The 26,688-nt window shown below is 41.3% G+C and overlaps 2 protein-coding genes across 2 annotated transcripts; one reads left to right on the forward strand and one right to left on the reverse strand.

Moving 5' to 3' along the window:
- Positions 1 to 410: 410 nt before the first annotated feature.
- Positions 411 to 18,280, reverse strand: arhgef33 (Rho guanine nucleotide exchange factor (GEF) 33). The gene is made up of 18 exons (XM_037123469.1): positions 18,160 to 18,280; positions 14,270 to 14,535; positions 11,997 to 12,040; positions 10,084 to 10,248; positions 9,065 to 9,186; positions 8,710 to 8,858; positions 8,497 to 8,628; positions 7,661 to 7,787; positions 6,679 to 6,811; positions 5,203 to 5,310; positions 4,773 to 4,865; positions 4,493 to 4,641; positions 4,286 to 4,375; positions 3,970 to 4,148; positions 2,360 to 2,820; positions 2,036 to 2,260; positions 1,371 to 1,513; positions 411 to 1,263 (listed from the first exon to the last, which is right to left on the reverse strand). Exons 2-18 carry the CDS (start codon positions 14,319 to 14,321, stop codon positions 1,140 to 1,142), a joined length of 2,496 nt encoding a protein of 831 aa, XP_036979364.1. The 5' UTR covers positions 14,322 to 14,535; positions 18,160 to 18,280; the 3' UTR covers positions 411 to 1,139.
- Positions 18,229 to 25,813, forward strand: slc17a5 (solute carrier family 17 member 5). The gene is made up of 11 exons (XM_037123470.1): positions 18,229 to 18,456; positions 19,682 to 19,878; positions 20,182 to 20,415; positions 20,574 to 20,661; positions 21,545 to 21,631; positions 22,276 to 22,394; positions 23,337 to 23,498; positions 23,966 to 24,098; positions 24,210 to 24,357; positions 24,927 to 25,017; positions 25,545 to 25,813. The coding sequence occupies exons 1-11, from the start codon at positions 18,372 to 18,374 to the stop codon at positions 25,680 to 25,682; spliced, it is 1,482 nt and encodes a 493-aa protein (XP_036979365.1). The 5' UTR covers positions 18,229 to 18,371; the 3' UTR covers positions 25,683 to 25,813.
- Positions 25,814 to 26,688: the final 875 nt, after the last annotated feature.

The following is a 26,688-nucleotide window of genomic DNA, read 5'->3' on the forward strand; positions in this document are numbered from 1 at the left end:
CCATCTACAGGCCAATGTGGTTTTAAATGTCCACTTCTTGTTTCATATTTAACCTTTTTGAAACAGGTCACTTAATGACTTTTAACTGTAACATGTTTTGTTTTCCTGGATCAGTAGTTTCCAACCTTTTTTTGGTGTATGACCTCTTCAAGATTATGATCAAAGTCAAGTCCGGTGAAATTTATACAGGCCAAAATCACAAATGCGTCTCAGAAACATCCATCATCTACAAAAAGGGATCCTTTTATTCTTGTTTATATTAATAACCGGTGATTCATGATGAAGCGACCAGCTGAGAACATCACGTCTTCAGTGTGGATCTTCATTAACGTCTCTTGATTGTAACATTCACCTCTTGATAAAACAAATCTGATAAATGCGTAGAAATTATTGTCACCAGGAGAAGCGCGTACACACAAATAACAGTTTATTCTCCTGAGTAAATGCACAATATAATAATGTCTGATTATAGCTTAAAATACAAAGCAGGCTTTCTCAGATAAACACATTAAAATGAGTGTCAGAACCTGTTAAATTAGGAACACTCCTCATATTCAGAACATCTGCCATTTCCCCTGATGAAAGAGGAAGTGGGGAACATCTGTCGATACCGAAATTTACACAAGAGGAAAAGAAAGGAGCAAGTTATTATAAACTGGAAACTAAATGTAGAGCAGAGCTATTTACACAAAGTTCGGGGGTGGATAGTCTCTCACTTTGCCCTCTAGTGGTCGAGTTTGTAACCACAACAAGCTTCATTTAGTCTTTAATTTAACCTACTTCTGTCATAATTTAATCTACGTGGGCTCAAAACAACATTTTCATTTTGGCGACTAATACTGTTACCGAGACTGTCAAAACAACACAAAACATGAGCAAGAATTCAACCGTCTGTGCTGTTTATTTCAGCCACGTCAGGTGCTTTCCCTCAGGATAAAGACACGGGGAAGGACTTCTGTCTCTCGTCTAAAAAAATCACATTTACACTTGGAAATGATTCGAGGAGAAGTTGCTTAGCTTACAAGACTTATACCTGTTTACATAACAGCATTTATATAGCAGATGTATATATAGAAAAACAACTGTAATGGACTTATTTTGTCTGTGTGTGTGTGTGTGTGTGCGTGATAAAGTGGTGTTCATACAGCTGTGCCACGGTTCATCTCCAGATGTACCAAGGCGGGATTTTTCCCTGAAGCGTCACCGTTGTTTTGCTTCTCTGGTGTTTTCTCACCTCCCTTCTCTTTCTTCTCATCACCGCTCCTGTGAGGAAGAAAAGATCAGGAGAAAAGTTGATTCTCCAAAGTCAGAGCGGAAGTATTTCTGAATCACCTTTAGACTAACATTGTTGAGAGCATCATGGGTCTTACTTCTTTTTGAAGAGTTTCTTGAACGAGCTCCTGAAGCCTCCTTTGTCCTGCTTCCGACTCCTCTCGCTGAAGGGCGTGTTGTTATTCTCCTCTGTCCCGCTCCTCCACTTTGCCTCGTCCCCCCATGATTGGAACCCGGAGTCCTGGTGGGGTTGAACACAAGATACTTCCAATTGGTTTCATTATAAACTATGATAGGTGCTTTAAAAGCAAAGTTTATTAATTTAGAAAATTACACTATTACAATATTAATAATGCTACAGTGCTTATAACAGAAGTTTTGCACGATACATTTCAGTGTCAGAGTGAGACAGATTCTGTCATATGAACAAACAGACGTCCACCAAAGTGCTCAGTTTCTAACACTAACATGATATAACAATCTCGTGCTGCCAGAAGATTACACCAGCACGGGGCGAGAAGTACTCTGCAAATTTGTTGTGGATGGAGAAGTCTTTCTGCAGGAGTTGTTGAACCCGAGCCAGGAACTGGAACCTGGGCAGAGTTTAAGGACAAAACCAAAATACCCATTTGTGTCCTTTGCAAAACCCTCTGCTAATTGACTGCCCAAGGTTTTTTTAATTATCAGATATTTTTAAAAACAAGTTTATCAAGTCCATTTAAAGGCACATCATCAATTTGTTCACATCTTTGCTGAAACCCACAATGCTGAGCAGCCCGTGAAGATCTTCGCTCTGTTTGTCGGTATCGACTCTGTTCCCCAGCGGGGTATGGACCTTATGGGAGGGGGTAGGGCACCCCTTGCTGCCCTTACTGCCCTGCCGCTCCAACTTGGCATGGCTGCCCAGTCCCACCCTGTGGAGGTGGTCTGACAGAGGAGCACCATCCAGACCACTCACTGTGGAGACCATCTGGAGGCCATTCAGTGACTTGAAAGAAGAGAAGATTTTCATGTTACAGATTTTTTTTTATATATATAATGATATAATTATTAGAGGACCATTGAGAACACATACAAATAAGCTCACCTTGCTCTTACGCTGGCTGGCCTGGAGGGGGCGGTGTTGATTGCGGCGCATCATCACAGCTTCATCCGGAGACGCACACCCTCGGTTGGGCAGCTTGCTGTAACCATTACCTTGGCTTCTACCGTTGCCAAAGACATCACGAGTTGTTGAGACATTCGCTGCCATTGCATGATGGGAAGCTGAGGGCGCTTTGGAGCACTTCACAAAGGCAATGTCGATGGAGGAATCTGATGAGCCCGAGGAGCAGTGGTCGAACATGGAGACATCATGGAAGGAGCCTCTCTCCTCTTCATAGAGCCTCTCCATGCCTGGAGGATCTGGAGGGAGGAGGAACTCTCCGAGGGCGTCGGCCAGCGCAGAGCCCGGCTGGACTTGATGGAAGTCTGCAGGTCTGGAGGGCAGATTGTGTTGGCAGGAGATGGACCTCTCAGATGCCACGCTCTCTGGGATGCTGCCAAGACCTGAAAGCCAAAGGTTGGTTGACTGGTTGACTGATGGGGCAATCATCCCAAAAGCATTTAAGTGACATGGGTTGTACATCTGTTTCTGTAGAATCCCTACATGGGATACACAAAGTGACATCATGAAAAAACTAAAGAAAATTATTGAAATCAAGGCTACAAAGTCTAAAAGTTTGACACGGGACAAGTACTGTACCTATGTGCCAAGATGCTGAGAGTACTCAGTGTTCATGCCCCAAGACAATGAGTCCTCTGCCCCAGACTTAACGGATTCTCTATGTTTTTGCTGAGGTTTAGACTTTGGCATCAGACTAAATTAAAACTATCCTATTTCTTTCTCCCTTTGCACCAACATGTTACAGCATGCAGACCTTCCTTTACCAGGCTTGACCTGTGTTTTGGCAAACAGTCACCCTGTTGCATCCTCGTACAAGAGCTGCTGATCATTGTTGTTTGAAAAGCAAAACTGTCTGAACTAATTGTGTACTGCTTTTGGACTATCTCGTACTAATTGAACACACTGTGTAGAGAATGAAAGGTGAGATCTTGAAAGAACCTCGGACTCTCTTGCCTCTAGACACCTGACCAATCACACGCATAAGACAACGCCTCCACAGATGGTGCATGCTTGTGTGCACCATCAGAAAAGCAATGAGGTGTGCAAACAATATTCTCTGACAAGCAATAAGTCAATGTTTTCAAAGAGTATCATAGTTCAAACATGGCGGAGGCCATTTGACCGTCCCTGAGGTCTCTGAACAAGGAACATACAGGCGTTTGTATAGACGCATAAGTCTCTTCAGGTTGTCTTCCAACTCATTCATTGTGAATTCATTCATTCTCATTCATTCTCTTCACTCAGTGAGTGCCTAGTCTCTAAAATAGAGAAATGCATGACTATGCAGCATGACAACTTGCAAAGCCTAGTTGCTCAAGCAGAAACTAAGCTTAAGGTGACCGTGCTGATCACATTGTGAGCTTCAGGCACTTGCAAAAATCAATTTGTGATGTTGTTCAACATTTAGACGAACACTTCCTGAGAAGCATACTTAAACCAAAGAAAGATCAACCAGCTACAATCAATGGCATCATGTTTGATAAATTTCAAACCACAGAAAGATAGAATCAGAAGCTTCTGTGACTGCAGACCTGTTGGTTTGTGGTTCCGTGCGTCCAGGTCGGAGCTGAAGAACGGGAGCTGGGACGGCCACTCTGCGTCGTAACAAGGACTTTCTGGATGCTGTTCCTGATCCCACTCTTGGAAGCGATGTGACTGGATCTGCTCCAGGAGACGCTGCTTGCTCCGCTTCACCTGGTTAGCATGTTCTCTGTGAGGGATAAATGACTCATATTAGCAGATTCATCAACACTGTTAACAGCAATACGCTCTGATTAAACGTGGCGTATACCGGCTGCCTTACAAAGAAGTAACAGAGCAAGTTCAGAAAGATATGAAAATACTCACAGCATGGCACTAGAGCAAGGGTACGGTGAGCCAATGTTGTTAGTTTGAATTCCACTTTCCACTGTCTTCAGCAGCTGTTTCATGGTCGACCTGCAGGACACACCGAACCCTGATTTACCTTATCAGGTCCGAACAGTCACAATATGTCTTGTTTGACCTCTCAAGCTTGTGTGTAATGTTATTTTTCTGTTGTCTGGTAATCCTGACCTTTTCACCTCCTTGCGGTTGTGCAGGAGAAGCTCCTGGTTGTGCTGGAGGAGGTGGTGGTACTGAGCCGTGAAGGACCTGAACTGCTGGATGCAGACCAGCAGCAGGTAGTAGTCTGGATGCTCTGCCTCTGTCTGCTTCAGCAGCCCCTGCACAAACACAGTCATGGCCACACAGTTTTCAAGTTTCAATTTGTTTTATTGTGTTTTTCTTAATTCGTTTATTCTCTGCTAAAGCCTTATGCATGACCTGTAGCTGGACGTGCATCTGTTAGTCTAACCTGCAGCAGCAGCAGGTACTCGGGGATCCTCTGAACCGGCTGAAGGAGCAGCGTGTAGAGGGAAGGTTTGGATTCATCGCCCATTATATCACTCTGCAGCCAATCAGAGCAAAAGGGCAACATAGGTCAACCAATCAGGTTGAAAGGAGAGAACCAGTTAGTAGAGCAGGTAGAAGCAACATGTCTTTTGTCAGCTAAATGACCTAATGTTGTAAACTTGAGTTTCAACCAACTGTAATTCACCGTACTGTCGTGTGTGTCATGCTTTTAGAAATGTTCTTTCTAATGTCGAGTCAAGTCTCATGATGTCAGCGTCATCTTTTTTTGACTCAATATCACATCCTGCCTGAACTCTCATTCTCTAATGCTATAGCACAAACCTATATTTATTACATTATCCTCTCACTCCCTGTCATAGTCATTGCGTTACCTCCAGGAAGGCAGAAGATTTCATGGAGCTGGAGGCGAGCATGCTGACGACTGAGAGACAGTCTGGAAGCTCCTTCAGGTAAGACACATAGAAGTCCAAGAAATCACTCTATAGGGAGACAGAGAGAGATACAGCGTGGAAAGATTTTATCTAGAGGCTTAACGCGAAGGCAGGGTGCATGCTAACGTTTTTAACTTAGAAGCTACAGTAAGGGAGAGTTAAGTGGGTGGATCTTGGATCTTCTGGAGGCTTGGATTATACAGGATGAGCTTCTTTTTCTGTTGTTTTTATGTCTTAATGTGACACATTTCTTTTCTCTCCATCTACTCAGTTGTTTAGGAGAATGCTGCAACACTGTTTTACTGTGAAGCTCAAGTAGAAATCTTTTTGCTTTACAAAACATAACCTGACTTTCCAACAACATGAGGGCGAGAAGATGGTCTCAGCAGCAAAATCTATCATTTTCAGGCCTCTCTCCTTTTCACAAGCTCTCAGACCATCGCTCCTAGAAGGACCCACAGTCGTGGACCTAATTTCATTTTTTCCTAAATAGGTAGGTGTTCCAACCAATTACTGCATTTCCTCCCATTCACTCAGACCCAATTGGCCACATATTGGATGTAATGGTATAGACTCATTACCTTCAGCGTATTGTGTCTGCTTTTGACTTTCAGCAGCAACAAAAAAGCCATTTTGTTTTTTCACATTTGTTGTTGCAAATTTACCTCCTAAATCCTCTCAAGTGTAACCTTTAACACTAAGTATACACATAAAAATCATTACATGCACCACTGTTCTGTGTTTATGGGATACATGTCTTTCAGAGAGTTTTAATTTAGTCAGCTCAGGTCTAATATCCTCTTTTAATGTTCACTTCTGTTCAGTGATAACAATCATCTCTGTTGTCTTTGAATGCCGTCTGCACTCCGGCTCTCATCGTGGGTCTGCTGGAATTTGACATTTTGTTTAATTTCCGCCATGGTTGCCAAATGGATTCAGATTCATTATAAACGGGCGGTCACAAGACCGAACCTTTTGACCCCGCCGCATTAACGAGTCTGGAACAGCGCGGTGCGCTGTGAATGCCAAAATCTTGATTTACACGGGAAGCAAACATCTTTTTTGCTAATATGGTTGTTAAAAACACCCACAGAAACATCAGAATTTCACCACATCTCTAGAGATCTCACGATCAACAAAATGCTCTACGGTGATTTTGGCTGTGGTTTGTGGTGACGGTGGTTTATTGAATCGTAACACGCCAAAATATGACTTGAAGTATTTTGTCAGTTGGCCAAAGTAGTACAAAAAAAAAAAGAAAGTGCAAAGGAATGAATCCAGTGTCAGCAACAACAGTTTCATTGGACTTCATGTCAACGACTAAATGACAATTTGATCTTTACAAATTACACCAAAACTTTTGAAAGACATACAAGAAAATCCACAACGTTTCACACAAGTCACTTTGTGCTTTACCTCTTTGCTGGTGAGCCTCATAAACACATCTCCCATGATGCCTTGCCACTGGCACTTGAGCACACGTTCCTGAAGAGTATGAAGGAGCTCAAGGTGCTGCTGGATCAGAAACCTCAGAGAGCTGGGAAACGGACTGAAGACACAGAGGAAGGTGAAGAAAGTGATCGATAATAGAGATTATTTTACTTTGTTGTATAAATATGGAACAAATAACGATGGAAAATAAGATTAAAATACGTTCTCTTATATGTCGTCATGGTTTTGGAGACATTTAGACACAGGTTCATGATACACTGCTTTAAATAAAAAGACAACACTCCCTGACCTTCTGTCTGCATTCACAGTAATAAAAACACCACGTTTTTAGTACATCCTTGCTAATTATTCCATAAGTAAAAGTAAAATCTAAAGTCCTCCTGAATCAAATGATGAACGACACTTGAATTCCAGAATATTGGAGGACAAACAATATAAAGAGAGTCAAAACAAATGCAATCATTTACAAACTGCTGAGCCGTGCTCAGCGTTTGCTCAGCGTTCGCTCAGCGTTCGCTCAGTGTTTGCACCTTCTCACTGGTCATCTCGGTCATTGGGAACACGTGTGCTGAAGCTCAGCGGTGATTACATTAGCGAGCTGTGCAGAGTCTTTTTTTTTAAAGCGTGTCCTCTCCGTCTCACTGGTGTTTATGAGCTGCTTTTATTTGATTAGTTTATTTCCTGTTCTCCCCTCACCGTGAGCGCTCAAATTAGATCAGTAGCCGCTCCTGGAATAAAGTCTGAGGGCTGATGAGTTTGTCGCTGTGTTTACGGATGATTGTAAGTCTGTGATATAATTGAGTTTATAACATATCAGACGGACCAGATAAAGTTGACTGGGTCGGTCTTTGTTTTCATAGGTTGTGTGTGTAGCTACTTAAATGTCTAAATAACTCAACCATGTCTTTTATTGTTGTCGATGTCCAGGTGAGACTTGCTGACTTACCGTTTGTCTTTGGGAGTCAGAGCCTCTGATCCATTAAAGGAGATGTTGGCCTTCAGTAGCAGAGACAGGTGAGAAACATAAACTCTCTCTGACTCCAGCAGCTCCAGAGCCACCCTCTGCCTCGTATCTGCACACACACAAATACAATTTAGATCAAAATATGCTGAGTTACCAGTAAGTCACTGAAACCTGGTCAGGATGTGGCTGTCCAGGTGGGGCAGCCTAATAAACTGGCCAGAAGAGGAGACAAAGGCCACTGATATCAAGATGCAAGGAAAGTCCAACAGTTGTACACTAGGCTGAAGGAAGCGGGCTGAGTACATCAGGAAGATCGCTCCAAGTGATGGCCTGCTAAGTGAATAACTCAGGCAGCAGTGAGGAGGAGAAGGAGGAGCACGAGGAAACATCGTGGAAGGTCAAACCACTGCTTGGTATGTGCCACAGAGACAGAAACAGAGACACTGATTATGGCAGCACAGGAACCAGAGCTCAGCACAAGATCCACTGAGGACAGGATCCACCACAACAGGCCGAAGATACACCTGAGGCAATCCAGCACATCACAGCAGGTGGTAAGTTGCAGGCGGGTGGGATGTACTTGGAAGGCCACATCGTGTACAGGAACATCTGTGCTGAGTTTGAGCTGGAAGCCCCCTGGTCAAGATGGGAGACGCCTCCGCAGGCGGTGGCCGGACTGAATACTTGGACCTTTGTGCAATATAGGTTTATAGGGAACCACTTTAAACCCTGATGGTGTCCTTAATCTCTCGTTCAGTCAATATTGACTTTGTAGCAATATTTGTCTGTTTCCAGGTAACGCATATGTCGCCTCTTACTGTTTTCAGTGGGGCTGTTGGCTGTTGTCTCTGAATCATCTCTGCTGTTCTTCCTGTCGACCCACGCTGGAGATTTGGACGGGCAACCTCTCTGCTGCTGCTGCTGCTGAGCCTCCTGCTCAGAGGTCGAGGCTGCAACACACACACACACACATGTGAGTAAATGTGTCCTGTAGATGTATAGAAAGACAGACAGACAGCCAGCAGACTCACTGTGTGTGGATGTGTTGCTCCTCTGTGGCGAGCCGCTGTGTGGCAGGCTGGAGAAGAACTGTTGAATAACACTGAGCTCCGCTGGGCTCGGCACACAGATGTGTTCATCCCCTGATGCTGTCAGAAGATCTGCCTTTGAGCTCTTTCTACTTTTGGAACAATCAACAGTAAAATAGAATGTAAGTTACACAACACAGTAAGTATTTGTGTAGGGGGAACAATATTACATCTGTGACTTGCTCAGTGACACTCTGACGTCATTCACGAGGTGATTAAACAGCATTTAAATGAGAGGAGTGCGAATATCGATCAAATGTATCTCTGTGAATGAAACTGTATCTACACTACATCCTACCTGTGTGGAACGGAGATGATGTCTCTGGTGTTTTCTGACTGCAGCACTTCTAACCTCCTCTGCACCTCTCTCTGTCTGCTGGAAACATCCTTTATGTGGAACAAAGCCACATTCAGCTCCTCCTGAAAACAGATTAAACCAAGGAACCACATCTGTGTGACAGATAAGACTGAAAGTGTCTGTGCTGGATTTCACACTGTGGGCCACCAGGTTGGATTTGGAGGGAAATTTTCTGGACTGCTTCGAGGCAAAAATCAAGAAACGTGTTTTTCCTCGAGAGCAACTTTGGCTCTGGTGGATTTGTCAGCTGCCCCGTCGACTGGATGAAATGTTGGATGTTTCTACTGATACAATCTGTACGTGTCGTGGGCTACGTGATGACACAACCAAGTAATTTTAACGTGACCTCGGGACAATTTAAATCTCCAGCATTTTTGTGGCGACCAGTGGAGGCATTTTAAGCCAAAACATGATCTTTCCCTGACCATTATCAATCAAAAGCACAAGCACAGCATGACACAAGACACAAATTGAACCTGAAGACACATAAAGCTGCAACACAATGGTGGGAATTACGGGAAACGTATTCAAAATGTCACTTAAACAGAAAATTGCTGCTATCACATAGAGTTAGCCAGTTGTGTGCAGCAGCGGTGGTGCGATAATCACTTTGAATGAGACTCACACACACACACACACACACACGTTTGTTTTAGTGCTGACATGTGCATGTCACAAACCTCCACTTCAGCTCCACATTTAACCTCATAAAGACTATAACATATGCTAAGGTAGAAAGCTCGCAGCTCTTACGTAGAAGATATACATGCCTGTTAGTGTTTCTTCTGCTGTTGAATAGCAGTGTGAGTGTCTGAAGGAGCTGCCTTCCTATCTAATAAATGAAATTAGTTTACAGTTTCAGTCAGATGCTCTAAATTACGTTACGGAGGCCTCTCCGCCTCACCGAGAATAGACTGTGTGTGCCTGCGTGTGTTTTCACTGTGTAGCGTCTCCGGCACCTTGAAAGTGTTGAGGGAGTTCTTGAGGCCCATTATCTTGTCATCCACATCGGTCTGATGTGCCTGGAGTTTCTCCTCCAGACCGTGGTCCCTGTGGCGCAGCTCGCACAGCTCCGTCAGGGCGGCGTGGAGCCCCTCGCGCAGCTCAGCCACCAGGCCCTGCAGCTGCACCACAAGAGGCATAATGTTTATTAGTAGCATATTTCTGGGGTGATGACTGCTTCAAATGTTGTTAATTCTTTATTTTTCATGAGTTCTTTTAGTTGCTGGGTTTCTTTTGCTTGCTATTTGAGTTGCCGTATATATTTGAGTTCATTTAAATTCCTTACATTTCTTGATCTGATTGGTTGATTTGACCATCAAAAGAAAAAAAATGAACATTTTTCCTCCTTTTTCTTTATAATACACTGTAAGTAGGGGAATCCTCCTCCATCCTTTCCCTCTGCAGTTAGTCTTAGTTTTCATTCATAGCTGATTGAATTTATTCAGCGGGGATAACTGAATCAGCTCATGGGAACATAACATGGGTTGAAGCAGCTCCCTCGCCCAATCTCTCCATCTGTCATGCTCTCTCTCTCTCTCTCTCTCTCTCTCTCTCTCTCTCTCTCTCTCTCTCTCTCTCTCTCTCTCAGTCATGTGAAAAGCATCAGGCAGCCGACTAAATAGCTCGTCTGTCCTGTTTGCCTTCGCCTCTTCTTCCTCTCTGATGCTATCAGAGGCTTCCGATGTCCCTGAACACATGCAGATCAAAAGATCAGAGCGTAATTTAAACAATAAAATGTTCATAAATTCATGAAAAATGTACATGGGATTAATAGTTGTGTTTAGTGGCCTCAGTAAAGACAACTTAAGGCTCACGTTGAAAGCAGTTATATTTCAATTCTGGCAGCTTTTGTGAGCAATTATTAATGTTTAAACTCCAAAATCGACAGTCAAGAAAACCCAATATTATGAACACACACACACACACACACCCTTCTGCAAACATCTACATCCAAGCTTTGTTTTCTTGTGAGTGCACATTTAGTCGTGCCGTACGCCCATCAAATGTCATGAGACTTAATGAGAGTTTAAGCCCGAGTGACATGAAACGATTCTCCACACACTACGTTTTCACACCACATGTACTGTGATTAGAGGAGCTTGGACACTGTGTTCTTTCTGCTATGTTGCTCTCAAGCTAAGCGAGAACTTTTCCTGTCCTTTACTTCACAGGAACTGATGCACAACTCTGTTTTTAACAAATAGAAAATTGTCAATCTGAGGAAAAGAAACCAACACTTAATCTTAAACAAGAAAAATAAAAATGAAAAACAGTCAGAGCTTTAAACACAGTTGTAAATACTCATTGATGTAATTGCCAATTATTGTTGCTCATATTATAATTACTCTACTCCCAAATTGCTATGTATTAACATTTGGTCAGACACATCACTGTATCCTCTGTCACAGTTAAATCTGCTGTGTTGCAAGCATCGTACATGTTGAAAAGCCTGATGCTGCAATGAGTCTGTAGCCTAACAAAGAAGTCGGATGTTGAACTACAGTATAGCGTTTCTACTCTTCTGTCAAAAAACGTCTAAGGAGAATTAGACACCCTCACAGGACTAGATTGACTCTTGACCTGTCTGTGACTTATGACCCTAATGTTTGCTTGGGATCCTAAAAAGAACATTCTCATATCATGAGGTGAAGAGTTTCCCGTGAAAAATTGAAAAGTAAATGTTGGCTAGCAGGAGGTTAATAGCAGCGTGAGAGCACAGTAACCCAACCGATGGAGGGAAAGCTTGAATGATGAGAGAGGAAATATCAGCGTCCAAAATAATGACATCAGCAAATTTAAGTTTAAACTTGACCCCATATGAAGTCAAAAAGGTTACTTAGTTGTGTGGAAAAGAAGAAAACTTGATTACCTGAGCAATCTCTAGATTAGCCTCCTCCACATTTTCTTCTCTGTCTAAAAAAAGAAAAACCCAGTTAGGATCCGTTAGTTGTAGTTGTTAATATGTTCATAAACAGGCGTGGAATGATGGCCTTGGATAACATGTTTAAAGATTAAACCGGAGAAAATGTAATTCAATATTCCTTGGATGTCATAAGAACAATGAGGCTCACTGTTGTCACAAGAAAACCCCTTTCTGTCATTATCAATCTTCCATGTATTCGCTTGCTCATCTATTTCTCATATTAAACAATGTGGAGTTGATGCTATGCACTCTGAAGGATGTACGCAGGAGCATCTTTCACAGACTCTTGGTCTCATTTCAAGGATCATACACCTAAAACACTGCGAATCATATTAACAATTACATGAAACTTTTCTCTCTGGAGTGCGAAATTCACATAGAGGCCAAGTCTTAAAATCGTAACTAACAAACTGTTATCATTTAATTTCAAAAGATGATGGACAGTGAAATCTGGAGGAACATATCTGATGAACCCATTAGCTAATGTTAGCATTCAAACAGTTCCTAGCTAATATCACCGTTTGACTACATCCACTGTGTTTCACGTTAGCTGTTGTCTAACCAGAGCTAACACTTTGTTTTACTTTGAAATACAAAAAGATGTCCCTCTGAATTTTCACCATCAATTTTGTTTCATTTCAATCAGGAAACGGTAAAAATTACAACACTGTGTCAGTTTACCTACATTAAGAGGACTTACGTCTACATAGAAGCTGCCCGCCCCGAGCACGATGTGAGGAAAATGGCCGCCATGTGAATATGATCGATATTAGAGTATAAGACATTGACTGACTGTTACTCGAGTGATGCGTCTTTGTGACGGAGGCTGTGTCTGTGTCAGATGAGACATGTTTTCCTTTTCCTTGAGTGTTTGTTAGATGTTCCTGTGCATGTAAAACATCTTGTTCACACCAACAGAGGCTCCTGTCTCCCACTGGAAACTCCTGAAAAACCTCGTGAGTAGTCTCGTCTTTAATTCCTTGACTTCATGACATCACTCTATACGTCACCATGTCGCACATTTGTGTGATTTATGCCTTGGGGCTAGTCTCGTACAAAATAATTGATTTAGCACAGCTGCTCTGTTGTTGTTAGCGGTGCTGACTCCTGCGTGTGTGAGCTGACCAATCAGAGGAGACTTGGTATTCAAGTGGGCGAGATTATTATTTTTTTTTGTCCTTTAAATCTGTATATGTCAGTTTTCATGTGACTGTATGTATGTAATTATTATTCTTTAAAAAAATGGAGCAGCTCCCATAAGAGAGTCCCGATGGAATCACATATTCATTTCTACTGAGAGTTTTGAAGGACTGTTTTTCATGTTTACAAAATGACTGCTGGAGAAAAGTGCTGCAGAAAGAAATTCAGATTCATGATGGACTTTTCCATTTAATGGAGACAGATAACTGGCTGTACAAAAGCACAATGCTTCTGTTTGTTTGTGGAAATGCCACAGCTCAACTCTGCTGTCAACACCGCTGAGGGTCATCTGAAATACGTACATGTATCACTTTGCATAATTGACCTGCGAGCACAATGAGCTACATCTGTGCTGCGTAAAACTTTTTAACTGTGAAAAGTGCAAAAGAAGGAAAATGCAGTGTCCAACAACAGGCTGTCTGTCTGCAGGACAGATTTGCTCTGACAGCTTGGCTTTATGCAGCTGGCCTCAGTTGTTACAGGCCAGAAAAAGTTGTTGTCAAGGAGTTTTTATTAAGTTTTACTGTCCCAGAGTGACCTCAAGCTTTGACAAAAAAACAGCACCAAGAAAGAACTACAGGAGGGAGATCAAAGATGATCCTCTGCTCAACATCATTCAAACCAATTAACCTTTGTTGGTCAAAACCTGTCACATGTACATTTCAAATCACCTCCAGCCATTCAAGAAAACCTACTAAATCATTTTTCATAGGATCACTGCAGCGTATGTGGTACATTTATGTTAAACACAAGTTTGACTCTTCTTCTGGGAAAAGCGAATTTGAACCTCAGTCATTGTGAAGATTTGCAAATTTTTCTCTTTTTTTGTATTGTTGTAAATTAAACATCTTGGACAAACTGAACAATCAGCAGCTCTGCATTTCATTGATTACTGAAAGACACAATTAACAAACAGATCCAATTACACAATTATCACAACTGTACTGTAGTACAAACCAGAACCTTTTCCTCCAAGAGGTCAAAAAGTTGCAGCTCAAGTCTTTTGACACATGTTTTACCTTCTGGCACTCCTTCCGTCTGTTCCTCTCTCTCCGTTTTGCCATTCTCCATGTTCAGGTATCCTTTCCAGTCTGGTCCAGTCTAGTCCACTTCTGAAGTCCTTATCCAGCTCGAGATGACTTCAGTCGGCTCCCCTGTCTTGTTCTTTGCTTCTGACCAACCCTATCCTTCACTGTGATCTCTCACTCTCTCTGCTCCAAAGCATGTGAGTCCTATGATTTCGCTTTGGCACAACGAGGTCCTTGTTTTCAGAGAGCGAAAAGGACTGAAGGGACAGATAAGGAGGAGAGAGGGAGACATTTGTTCATGGTACAGTCACTCGCCGTAGCTAACTCATTAGATTTAAAGAGGCGTGACTGGCTGTTAAACAGGATGATTTACACAACAGCACTGGTCAGTGTAAGCTGGATATGCAGAAGCCAGTTAAGGCTGTGGGTGAATGTGCAACTGGCAAATTGTGGTTTTCTGAAGTGGATTTACCAGTAGGTCAGTTCCAATGAAGTGGAGAAATACTTTTTGTTGCTGCTGAATCAAGTCTAGATAGGTTCAAGAGTGTGTGTTGATATTCATGTGTTTATTCTAAGGGTGCATGGTATGGATTTTTTTTTTCCGATATTGATACATTAACTAAGAGTTTCACATTTTGTATTCTAAAAATAAGTTATAACTTGAATTAAATCTTATTTTTCTTCTTTTTTTTCCAGATCACAAACCAAATTTAAAGTTGTGTACCACCATCTGCTGTATCTGTAGACGCTACGTTTTTTAAGTGTAAGTAGGCGGTTATGGCACAGGGGCAGAGCCAGCTTCTTGTCATCAGAAGGTTGCCTGGTTTGATTCCCCTGGTCTGCATGTCGAAGTGCCTTTTGGCAAGATACTGAACCCCAAACTGCTCCTGATGTGATGGTCGGCACCTTGCATGGCAGCCACTGCCATCAGTGTGTGAATGTGTGTGTGAATTACTGTAAGTCGCTTTGGACAAAAGCATCTGCTAAATGACAGTATAATCAGCTCTATTTATCATCTTGAATTTCACCAGTACTTATACATATTCGATGACTTTTCCAATTTCAGGCCGGAGTAGTCCAATATTTATGATGCATCTCTTGTGTTATTTTTTCTTTGTTTGTTCATTTTTTAAAATCGATTCCACTCCTTTACCCGATTCTTGTGAGCGACGCAACAAGCTGTAGACACAACTCAAAGATATTATGACTTCATAATGTTACAGTGTATAACAAGTTAGTGGACTTACTCATGTATCCAGCAGACATAAATCAATGTTATTAATCGATTTGGAGTTGTCTTTACAGCGACATGATTATAGTAACTCTAGTACTGTTATTATTTTTTTAGCTCCAAATCCTGAGAAGAATATCTTTGGCTGCTTGATGATCCACTGTTTACCATGTAGATACTAGTTGCTGGGGCTGGAAATGATGAGAGAAGTGAACTGAAATAGTAAAGTGTGTATGAGCTGAAAGACCATGTAAGGATCTATAGAGCTGAGAGGAAGTGATTATTCACTGTGGGTTCATTACTACAAGCAACCACTTTCATCCTACACAGACTTATCTGGACCTTTGCTGGTATAAGCAGAGAGATCAGAGAAGTTTTCAAGTGATAGAAAATCCTTCCTTTAGTATCAAATACCTGAAGATTTAAAGGACAACTTCACAGATTTTATAGCTCAATGTCTGTTTACAGGTCTTGAAGACTACTGACTATTTGAAAAAATTATAAAGCTCCAGCGGGAGCAAAAACAAAAACAGATAAATGTTTTCATGTGATGTAAGCATCAGTTTGGGGCTGAAGACTTCAAGTTTCAAGCTGACAAAATATGCGCGTGTGGAGTTTAAAGGCTGGGGGCACAAAATCAACTTCTTCACAGTGATCTGTAGCTTTGATTGCACATTTTAGATTTCAATGTCGTTATTTAAGGTGTGTAGACATATCCCCGGGTAATACCCTGTAATATTTTTTTCATTTTCTCTTTAACCCAAATGAAAAATAACATCTGAGGTCAAGGTCAGCCATAGAAGACACTTTGCTAAGCTTTTCCCAAACAAACATGCCAAATTGCTTTTAGAAAGATATAAAAAGGAGTATCAATGGACTATACTGCCTCTGTATTTCAGATACAGGAGAAAAAAGCTGTAAAAGTCAAGTTTACCCCTCACGATTTGCTGGTCCTCCGGCCTTGTCTTGTGTTGACTTGCCGTTACCACAGGAGTTACAGCAGAGAACAGAAAAGACATAAAATGTGCAGGTTGTCATAGTTCACTCAGGATTGTTGTGTAATACTATTCTTAACCACTGTAAATCAATTCTAAACTTCAGATCATGGGATATTGTCTCGGAAATAGTGACGTCGCCCACGTGTGCCTTCATATCTTATCCTGATCGTCAGTGTGGTGACCTCTTGCATCATGGCTGACAGAAACATGTTTGTCTCTGTGTCCACCTCTTTACCTCGCTGTATCTGTCTGTCTCTCTGTCCACATCATTACCTCCCTGTATCTGTTCTGTCTGTCTCTGTACTTTCATCCACAGTAGGAGGATCTCTGTTTTGGCTTCCCCTTTGTCTGTGGTCAAGAAAATAAAGCCCAGAGACAAACAGCTGAGCAGCTCCTAACTTCACCAAAAAAATAAATCATTTCCACATAATCAGCTGATTCTGTGGTTACATCTGAGTGTGTGCAGGGAGGGTGTACTGTCCATTCATCCCTGTACAAGTACAAAATGTGTGTGATTTCTTTATTGGGTTCTGATAATAAAGTTATTTTCAATTTCAAGTAACTATCAAGGTTCTAAACGCGTATTAAAGCTTTAAACGTTGTCCATTGATTCCTAATACTGGACACCTTGTCAGGCATTATCCATTACATACTGTTATCATGGCAACCAGATAGGTTTAATTAACATGATCTTGATTGTAAGGGATCAGTACTCCATGCCCTTTTTCTACACAGGACTCTGATAGTACCAGACCAACAAGAAACCTCTGGCTCATTGGAGTATATGGCCTCTGTATTTCAGAGTAGATTAAAGCTGTAAAAACGTAAGCATACCCCTCATGATTTGCTGTTCCTCCGGCCTTGTCTTGAGTTAAGTTGCCCTTTTGTGCTACATGTGTTTTCCTACCACAGGAGTTACAGCAGAAAACAGGAACATAATGAGCACGTTGTTGTGTCTATGGTTCTTCATCTGAATCTAATATGATTAGATGGAAACAAGAACTACGAGGATCATGCTGGGAAAGAAAAAAGGTCAGAACTCTTTCCTTAGTTGTTCACAGCTGTACACAGCGTTTCAGAGAAATGCTCTCTTGCTCCTGTATGAAGAAGGTGGACAAAACATAATTAGAAATCAGTGATTTCTAGTTGCCTTTACAAGAGTTTTTATTATTATTATTATTATTGTTAGTCATATCTAATTTCAAATCAGTAACTTTAAATGTGTGACAGAAAGGCAATTTTTCAAGCCATTTCATTTTGTGAATGTTGTATTTTGCTAAAATAATAATTAGATTAATTTCATCTGGGGAGACGTTGGATTTAAAAAACATCAATCTTTGCTAGAGTGGCATCTTTTCCAAGCATTTCCAAGGTATTGCTGTAATAAGAGCAAAAGACAGTACTATGGAAACAACGGTAGAAACATGTTTTCCCATCCCAATCACATTGAGAGCAAATGTTGTTTACATCAAGGAAACAACGACCGGAAGGGGTGGGACTTCAGCGCTCCTTACTTCCGGTTCAGGCAGTTAAAAAAGGAAAGCTTTTTTAAAAACAAAAAATAATTAATCATTGTTGAACACACCTCATAATATTTACAAGCAGCATACTTAAATAATCAGAAATAAATAAATTCACGGCTGTTAGCTTACGTTGTGTTTCCTTACTTCCGGTCCGGTGCTACTCGTCACGTGACGGCCGTTAGCTTGTGTGGCGTGACGCTGAGCTCAGCTGAACGGAAGGGCCAGTCCGTCAAGTGTCTGCTGTTCATGTAGCTGCTGCCTCAGCTGCTGTTGTTGTTGTTGTTGTTGTCGTCGCCTTGTTTGGTTTAGTCCGTGATGCAGTAGTCAACCACTGACTGAAAATGGAGCGGTACGGGTCGGACACGGACGGGGACGAGCAGGAGACGCCGCTCCTTCACCGAGGACACGAAGACAAACCCCAGAGAGGTGAAAGAAACATACCTGCAGCTAGCTTAACAGTTAGCTCGCTAACAATAACGGGGTCTGTACGAGGGGTTCATGTCAGGTAACGTGTCCATTATGTCTCAGAGCTGCGGTGTGTTTCGCTGTTTTATTGGCTAGAAACGAGAAAACAACATCCTCTTACTTCTGTTTTCTTTTTTAAAAGGTTGACAGTATTTCGTTTACTCAGCGAGGAAATCATCAGCGAGGGTGATTTACATTTAGCATTCAAGGTGTAATTTGTAGTTTGGGGGAAGAGATCGTAAGCAGAAGAGAAACATTTTCATTGACAGATTTTTTTTAAATGCCTAAGTAAACACATTGACTTTTAAGGAAAACACAATTTCATCCTGTTTTTTTCCCTCTGAGAACAGCTTACTTATTCACTTATGGGAAAAAAAAATTCTGCGTCTGGATTTCTTCTCCAAAACCACATAGTTCCCCTTTAAGTTAGCTTGATTGCGCTAATATTGCTTTAATGAACTTGGAGAGGTTTTATTGGGTCACGGTATTCTTTCTAGGTGTTCACATTATTGTGTCCAACTACTTTGCATCTGCCAATACTTACAACTCAAGTTGATCCTGACAGTGATCGAATCAGCTACATTTACAGATGGCTCTGCTTTGAGGGGTTCGGGATTCTGTCACCCAAATTAAATCAGACCAGAAAGGCTTTTAACTGTTTTTTTCTATACCAGTCCAGTATTTATAAGCCTGGATAACAAGTTTATGGACCCTGAGCTCATAAGACAGGGCTGTCCATCATGTCACGCTGACATACCTGGAGTCAGATCGATGAAAATACCAGTTTAAAATGAATCTGTAGTCTGTACATGAAAGTTGCAACTCGAGGAAAGAGTGTCTATTTGTGTGAAGTTGTGCTGCAGGATCCAGCAGGGCAATTTAGCCTTGTTTAAACATGACTTATACAAGCCTCAAATGATTGTTTTTTATGTACGCATGGTAACCTGCCAGATAAGAACACTGGAGTTTATTGCCACTGTGTTTTATGTAAAGGTTAAGCAAGATTGTTCTACACAATTTTTAGTACAGGAGCCATGGTCTACACAGTGACAGTTATAACTGCAAGTAGTTGGACCTTATGCAAAATCCAGAGACTGATTACACAAAACACACCCATGTTTAGTTATGAAAATAAGGCACACACACTCATCTAATTGCTTTTTCTTCTCTCTCCTTCACCCTGTAGCTCCAGCATGCTGTTCATCACGCTATGGCCTGGCAGTCCTTTCATCCTTTGGCTTCTTTGTGGTCTACTCCCTGCGAGTGAACCTCAGTGTGGCGATGGTGGACATGCTTAACACCACCCACCAGGCCAGCACCAACCACAGCAGCTCAGTGTGTCCAGCTCATGCCAACCCTCAGCGGCCCAAACACAACCACACGGTGAGCGATGACGAAAACATAATCCACAACCTACATCTTTGCTGTACTCACTTCTCTTAGGTGTGTACCTCCTGTATGTGTGTGGTAACTTTGGTTATGCCTCTACACTTCATGAAAGAGGTGGATTTAAGATCTTTCAAGTAAAGAAAATTGTATAAGGAGGAACATAACGGTAAAGAGAAATCATAGCCTGACAGACTGACTAATGAAACCAAGTACACAGGTGCATCGGTACACAGACAATATTCTATGTATTTCATCTGGTATGATTCCTGATATTGTCCTCAATCCGCCCCTGCACAGGCCAGTGTGTACGACTGGAACTCAGAGACCCAGGGTTGGATCTTGGGCTCCTTCTTTTATGGCTACATCATGACACAGATTCCTGGGGGCTACCTGGCCAGCCGCTATGGACCCAAGTGGCTGCTGGGCTTCGGAATCTTGGGCACTGTAATTTTCACACTGCTCACCCCCGTGGCTGCTGACCTGGGTGCAACCTACCTCATAGCTGTCAGGGTGCTGGAAGGAATAGGAGAGGTAGAGGATCAGTTTGACAAATTCTGACATGATGGAGTTGAAATAATTTACACTCTGCAGCCAAGTATAACATTTTCATTAATAATGATAATAATAATAAATAGAGACAGCCAGCCAAACTACACTCCTGTTGATGTTTTTGTTGTGTTTGTCTTCAGGGTGTTACATTCCCTGCAATGTATGCCATGTGGGCAGCATGGGCCCCACCGCTGGAGAGGAGCCGCCTGCTCACAATATCCTACATTGGTAAGCAGGGTTGGGAATCAAGAACCAGTTCCAGTGTAGAACAAATTGCCTGATCCAATGGAATTGTATGCTTCCAAGCTTATCAGTTGCTTTTATCAGTGCTTGCATGGTTTTCTGACTTGTGTCTGTGCTGCAAAAACCATGTAACATGAATACATGGCAGAGAGAAAGAAACATTCCAAAGCATTGCTTTATTTCATGAAGAAAGATGGCAAAGGTGCTAGCTGGAATGTCTGTAAAATGATCATTTTAAATAAGGACAGAAACACCAGCGATATGCTTTCACATCTTTCTATGCACAATGGACTTAAATTCCAGGAATGACATAAATTAGATGCATTTTAGAAAAAAAAATGTGTCTGTTAAATATTCTGACTTGGTGCCCTGCAGGCAAGCTTAGGTGAGGATGGGAGACAAACTGATTACAGTGTACACAGTGGGGCTTCACATGCTGCCTTTTTTCTATTGTTTGTTCAGACATTTCTGTTGATGCTGAAAGCCTGGGCAGGCCCGCCTTCTTTGACACGGAAAATTGATCAGGAATCAATAATGCATTAGATAAAGAATCGTTCCAATAAGCAGAATTGATAATAGTAGTATTAGTATCAATAAAATGTTATCAATTTCTATCAAAGACACAAAGACGTAGGAGGTTCAATGTCAGCACAAAGGAAACAGTGGAAACTGTAGCTTTTTGAATTACTTCCTTGAGTCAGTTAAGTTTCTATTTTAACAGTTCATTAATTAATCAATCAACCACAAACTGATAAATAATCCATCACATTATTGTTGGTGACTTGTGTCTTTCTGTGTATTCATCATTCAGTATTTACATTCTGTGCATTGTAGGATGTAAATGTTTGTCTTTTCTCTTCTCTCCTAGGAGCCCAGCTAGGGACGGTCATATCTCTGCCTCTTTCTGGTGAAATCTGCTTCTACCTGGACTGGACCTACGTCTTCTATGTATTTGGTAATACACCTGCAGTGTCACTGGTGGAGGGTTTGGGAAGTGGTTACTTTTATTCATTACCACGTGTTCTTATCATGAACAAGTTATGGACACTTCATATCATAGAACCCTGTGCTTAAAGATCAACCATACAACATTACAGATAAAGTCTCATCTTGTCTAATGCACATAACATTATTAATAATGAAGTCACTGCCAATTACGCTTGTAGAAGCTTTTCTCTCTGACCTCAAGTGGCCTCATTGATTAGTCAGAGTTATTTTTCTGTGTTTGAAGCGTCAGACAAGCTGTTTCCAATGTCTGTTCCTTTGTTCCTCTTTGCTCTGTGGAAATGATGATTTTGCATTCTCAATAAGAAAACGTGCTTACACGTGGAGCCACTGCAGACTGTCTAACTTATTTACTTGTTGGCTCTCATTCTCAGTGGATACAGGGAAAAAGATAATGATTTGCCGCAAACCTAGTTCAGTTTCAGGAAACTGACCCTTGTTTTAATGACATCCTCATTACCTATGCATCTAAAGACACAGATCTCCTGACTGCTTACGATCCTAAATGTGACAAAGGTCATGTTGGATACAGCATAGGCCACAGCTGTTAATGTGTGATAAAATGACAGCTCACTTGCTTGTTTGTGTGTCCAGGTGCTGTTGGCCTGGTGTGGTTCGTCTTGTGGACATTTCTCGTCTTCGACAGTCCAAACACTCACCCTCGGATATCAGAGCGGGAAAGATTATACATCACTTCATCACTAAAGAACGAGGTAATGCCAGAAAACAGATTACATGTAGAATAAAAACACAACAGAGAGGTTTCATACGTTTATGGAAAGGGTTTATTTGATTGCTCCGGCACCACTCGGTTGAATAAAGTAGATCTAGACTTGACAACTGTCCTGAATATGTAACCAGAGAATAAGTCACAATTAATAATTCCAGAAAAAATCTTCAGTGCAGTTTCCTCCAGTTAAAAACTTAAAAAATATGAAACACTTAAATATAACACAAAATATACAGATGAGTCATTGTATGAAATGTGAGTATATGATAATGAATAACATAAAAAAGAGGTCTTATAGCATGTAGTGTAATTGACACGCGCTGTCCCTAATCATCACCTTGACACACTATATGATTTACTTGTTCTTTACCTTCTTGCTAAGACAGTAGCAGTAGAGTGTTTGCTGGAATTTCCGCTCAAGTATCAGTTATCAGATATCAATGTTACATCCGTTTGGTGTATTGCAGAATCATTTTCTCTTATCTGTCTCACTCAGCTGTTAGGCTACACCAACCACCATTACACTGCAGTTTATTCTGACATTTAGAAGGAAAGCTGACCTGCCTATTGTATGTGTTAATATAACGGTGATCTCTTAATACATGATTCATCATCTCTACTGGGAACTGAAAAGTGGTATCTTTGTCCTTCCTTGAATTTAGTGCACTCTACAGCAACCATACGTTTTTAAATCAGGAAGAAGAAAAAAGAACTTGAAATAGAAAAAGGAAATTGTAATTTATCTGTCCAGCAGGGGGAGAAAAAACTAACACACTAGACACAGAGGAGAGCTTGGTATCGACTGGCAAGACATGAAGAATAAAACATCCTGTAGTGTGTATCCTGTATTTAAGATTACCAGTTTTTAATCATGAACTTCCTAATCAATCCATTCTCTGTTTTTCACATCTCTTGTGTTTCCCAGCTGTCCAGTTCAGCAGGTCACATTCCCTGGGGAGCCATAGTGACGTCCAGACCGCTGTGGGCCATCGTCGTGGCTCATTTCTCCTACAACTGGACCTTCTACACCCTCCTCACCCTGCTGCCCACCTACATGAATGACGTGCTAGGATTCAGCATACAGCAGGTGAGAACATTAAAATTTAAAATCTACGTTTGCATTTCATAAACTCATTATCTACATTCAAATGGCCTAAAAGGTTGTTAGTGGAAAATGTCATTAAAATCGCTGCAAATTTTCATTTACTTGTTCCACAGGCAGATTTAAACTACAAATCCCTGAAGCTATATGATTTTATTCTTAATGGAAACATTAATATTTTAAATAATGTTCCAGGTTAGGGGAGTCCTTAGAATTTACAGCATTAGTTTATCTATGTATATGTATTTCTTTCCTATCAAAGCAAAATTCGTATTGTAACTGAAATATGCCTAACCAAATCGATGTTGACTTTAATTGAGTCAGGATCTCAGAATCAAATCAATTCAGGAAACCAACACTACATCAGAGTCAAGTCAAAAATAATTTCTGTTCTCAGATGATATGCGTATGAAAAGTATGTATCATGTTTTGTTTTCTTCTGTCCACGTTAGAACGGGTGGCTGTCATCTCTTCCTTACATGGGCTGCGCTGTGGTCGCTGTGGGGAGTGGCCAGCTCGCTGATTACCTGCGTGAAACCTGCCTCTACCCCACTGTGAATGTCAGAAAGGCCTTCTCTCTCGTTGGTAAGAAGTATCAATATCACACAACACAACAACTAGAATCTTGACTTGGGTCATCTAGTAATGTTGACTACTTCTGAGGATGTTTTCAACCTAACTGTGTTGTTTCTGTAGGTATGATCGGGCCGGCGGTGTTCCTGGTGGCAGTAGGTTATACAGGCTGTAACTACACCTTGGCTGTGACGTTCCTCACCATCTCCTCTTCTCTCGGCGGAGTGTCTGCGTCTGGCTTCAACATCAACCATCTGGACATCGCCCCATCGTAAGAGTTACCAATTTCTTCCAATGTTTGTTTGTCTGTATGAATGTATGCAGACAGTACTGGGAGCTATCTGATACACTATTCTACAGAGATGAAGGACCTCCTACAGATATAAATTTGTGTTATAATCCCTTGAAAGGTAGTTATTTTAAACCACAGGGGACGATTTGAAGCAACATTGAGAGTGTTTGAGTTTCGATTTTTATTAAAAGATACATTTAACAAGGAGAGAATACAACTTTTCTTTTGTTAACTGGGAGCAGAGAAGAATCGGTAAACATGAATTATCACACTTTCTTTAGAAACGTTAAATTTAGAATAGAGAGGCGAGAGTGAGAAAGCACATCAGGTACCACTGAATCAATACTGCAGAAAATGAGTTCTGAAACTGTCTCAAATATTTAGAATTAATATGCACCGATGGAACAATATTTTTTGACAGCAAACAATGAAGTTAATCCGAGTGAAAGCTGTGAAGTGGTGAGCTGTTAAGTAGCAGCACTCACCACTGTTGTGGGTTTAGCAGGTCATGACTGAACTTCTAACAATCAATGTGCTTGTGTTTGCAGGTATGCCGGTATTCTCCTGGGAATCACCAACACCTTTGCCACCATTCCTGGCATGGTGGGACCAGTTATAGCAAGAGCACTCACCAGTAATGTAAGAAACTCTTTTTACAACAATCACACTTTACATTCAGCCAGTCAGATTGGTTAATTCCTTAAAAACTGAACAGAGCAAACGAGACTTCAGACAAAATTTCATAATTACTCATGTCAGCCACAGTGAGCAGATAAATGTTTTCATTGTTTTCACTATGTAATATGCTGCTGCTTACATAGTAACAGAGGTCACTGTGAGTGCCCTAACCTCCACGTGTCCCTCACTAAACAGATGGTATACTTACTTTGGCTTGATGCACCATTTCCTGATTAAGTGGTTTAGTAAGTAAAGGATTAGCATGTTAACATCTGGCCACCAGGGGGCATCAATAGATGTTTAAAATGAACACAGTCATACCCAGAGTGAACCAAACCTTTAAATGTCCTTTGTCTAAAGGAAGTTGTAGGACTACCAGCGCACCATGGAGTTTATTATGTGAATGTTTGACAGAATGCACAAGATACACGAGCGTGCCAAAGTACATGTTATTGTACTCATTTCAACCTGTGCTGACTGTCTTCTAGAACACCATAGAAGAGTGGCAGACTGTTTTCTACATCGCTGCTGCCATCAACTTGTTCGGAGCATTGGTCTATACTGTGTTTGGCCGAGGCACGGTGCAGCCCTGGGCTGTCCAGTCGACCTACTCTCATGGAGACTGAAACCGGAAAAAAGTACCAATCTTACCCACCTGACGAATCTGAATCATCAAATTTCCACGTCCCTATTGTGGGTTTATTTAACGAGTAGTGCCAGAGAGAAATGTACCAGCTGTGCTTGATAGTTGTCAAAGCAGGGCTCACTAACAGTAACAGCCATAATACCATCAACGATGTTCTTTACTGTGACTGTCAGGACTCAAGTCTGTTTACAGAGAAACCTGCAGTCACAGCAATGAAGATTTACATTTTAGTGAGGTGTATATTTCTTGGAGGTAGAAAGACTATTGAGTAAAGCAAATAAGCAGTGTAAACATCCCCTGGAAGTATCAGCAGATGATGTCATGTAGCCAGTTTGTTAAATACCTGCAGGCTAGCTAGTGTGGTTTGTTAAAACCTGAAGGGACAGCTAGCTGCTAAGTTAGCTAAGATAGCTACAAGCTATATAAACCTGACTGACTGTCAAGCCTTATGAGTCTGTGGTAAATAAGCTATGGGAGATAAATCAGCCCATGTAATTTCTTTAATGTTCAGGATTGGCACTGACTTGCTGGGCTCAGTCTGTATTTCTGCCTCCAGAGCAATCAGAGATCTTTACCCGAGATCTCCACTGTAAACCCCCCGGAGTTTGATTGCTGTAGTGAAGTCTACACTCTTAAGAAAGATGAGAAGGACACTCTTCTTTTTTCACTTGTGTATGTACAGTTTGGCATAACACAATTGTCAATCAGTGTTTTAAGTCTGTTTGTAACAAACACGTCATTCCAAACTACACAAACACATTTGATGACGTCTTTTTTGAGAGATCGTTGCTACTGCACTTCACGCACAAACACTTGTTTGGGAACTGCCTTATAATGAATAGTCCTTAAAATGATTTTAATGCTTTGTGTCCTTCATGTGGTGTGAAGAGACAGATTGACCCTTTTTTATATATATATATATATATATATATATATATATATATATATATATATATATATATATATATATATATATATATATATAT

The sequence above is a fragment of the Acanthopagrus latus genome, chromosome 15 (genome assembly GCF_904848185.1).
Source record: "Acanthopagrus latus isolate v.2019 chromosome 15, fAcaLat1.1, whole genome shotgun sequence".
Lineage (NCBI taxonomy): Eukaryota > Metazoa > Chordata > Actinopteri > Spariformes > Sparidae > Acanthopagrus > Acanthopagrus latus.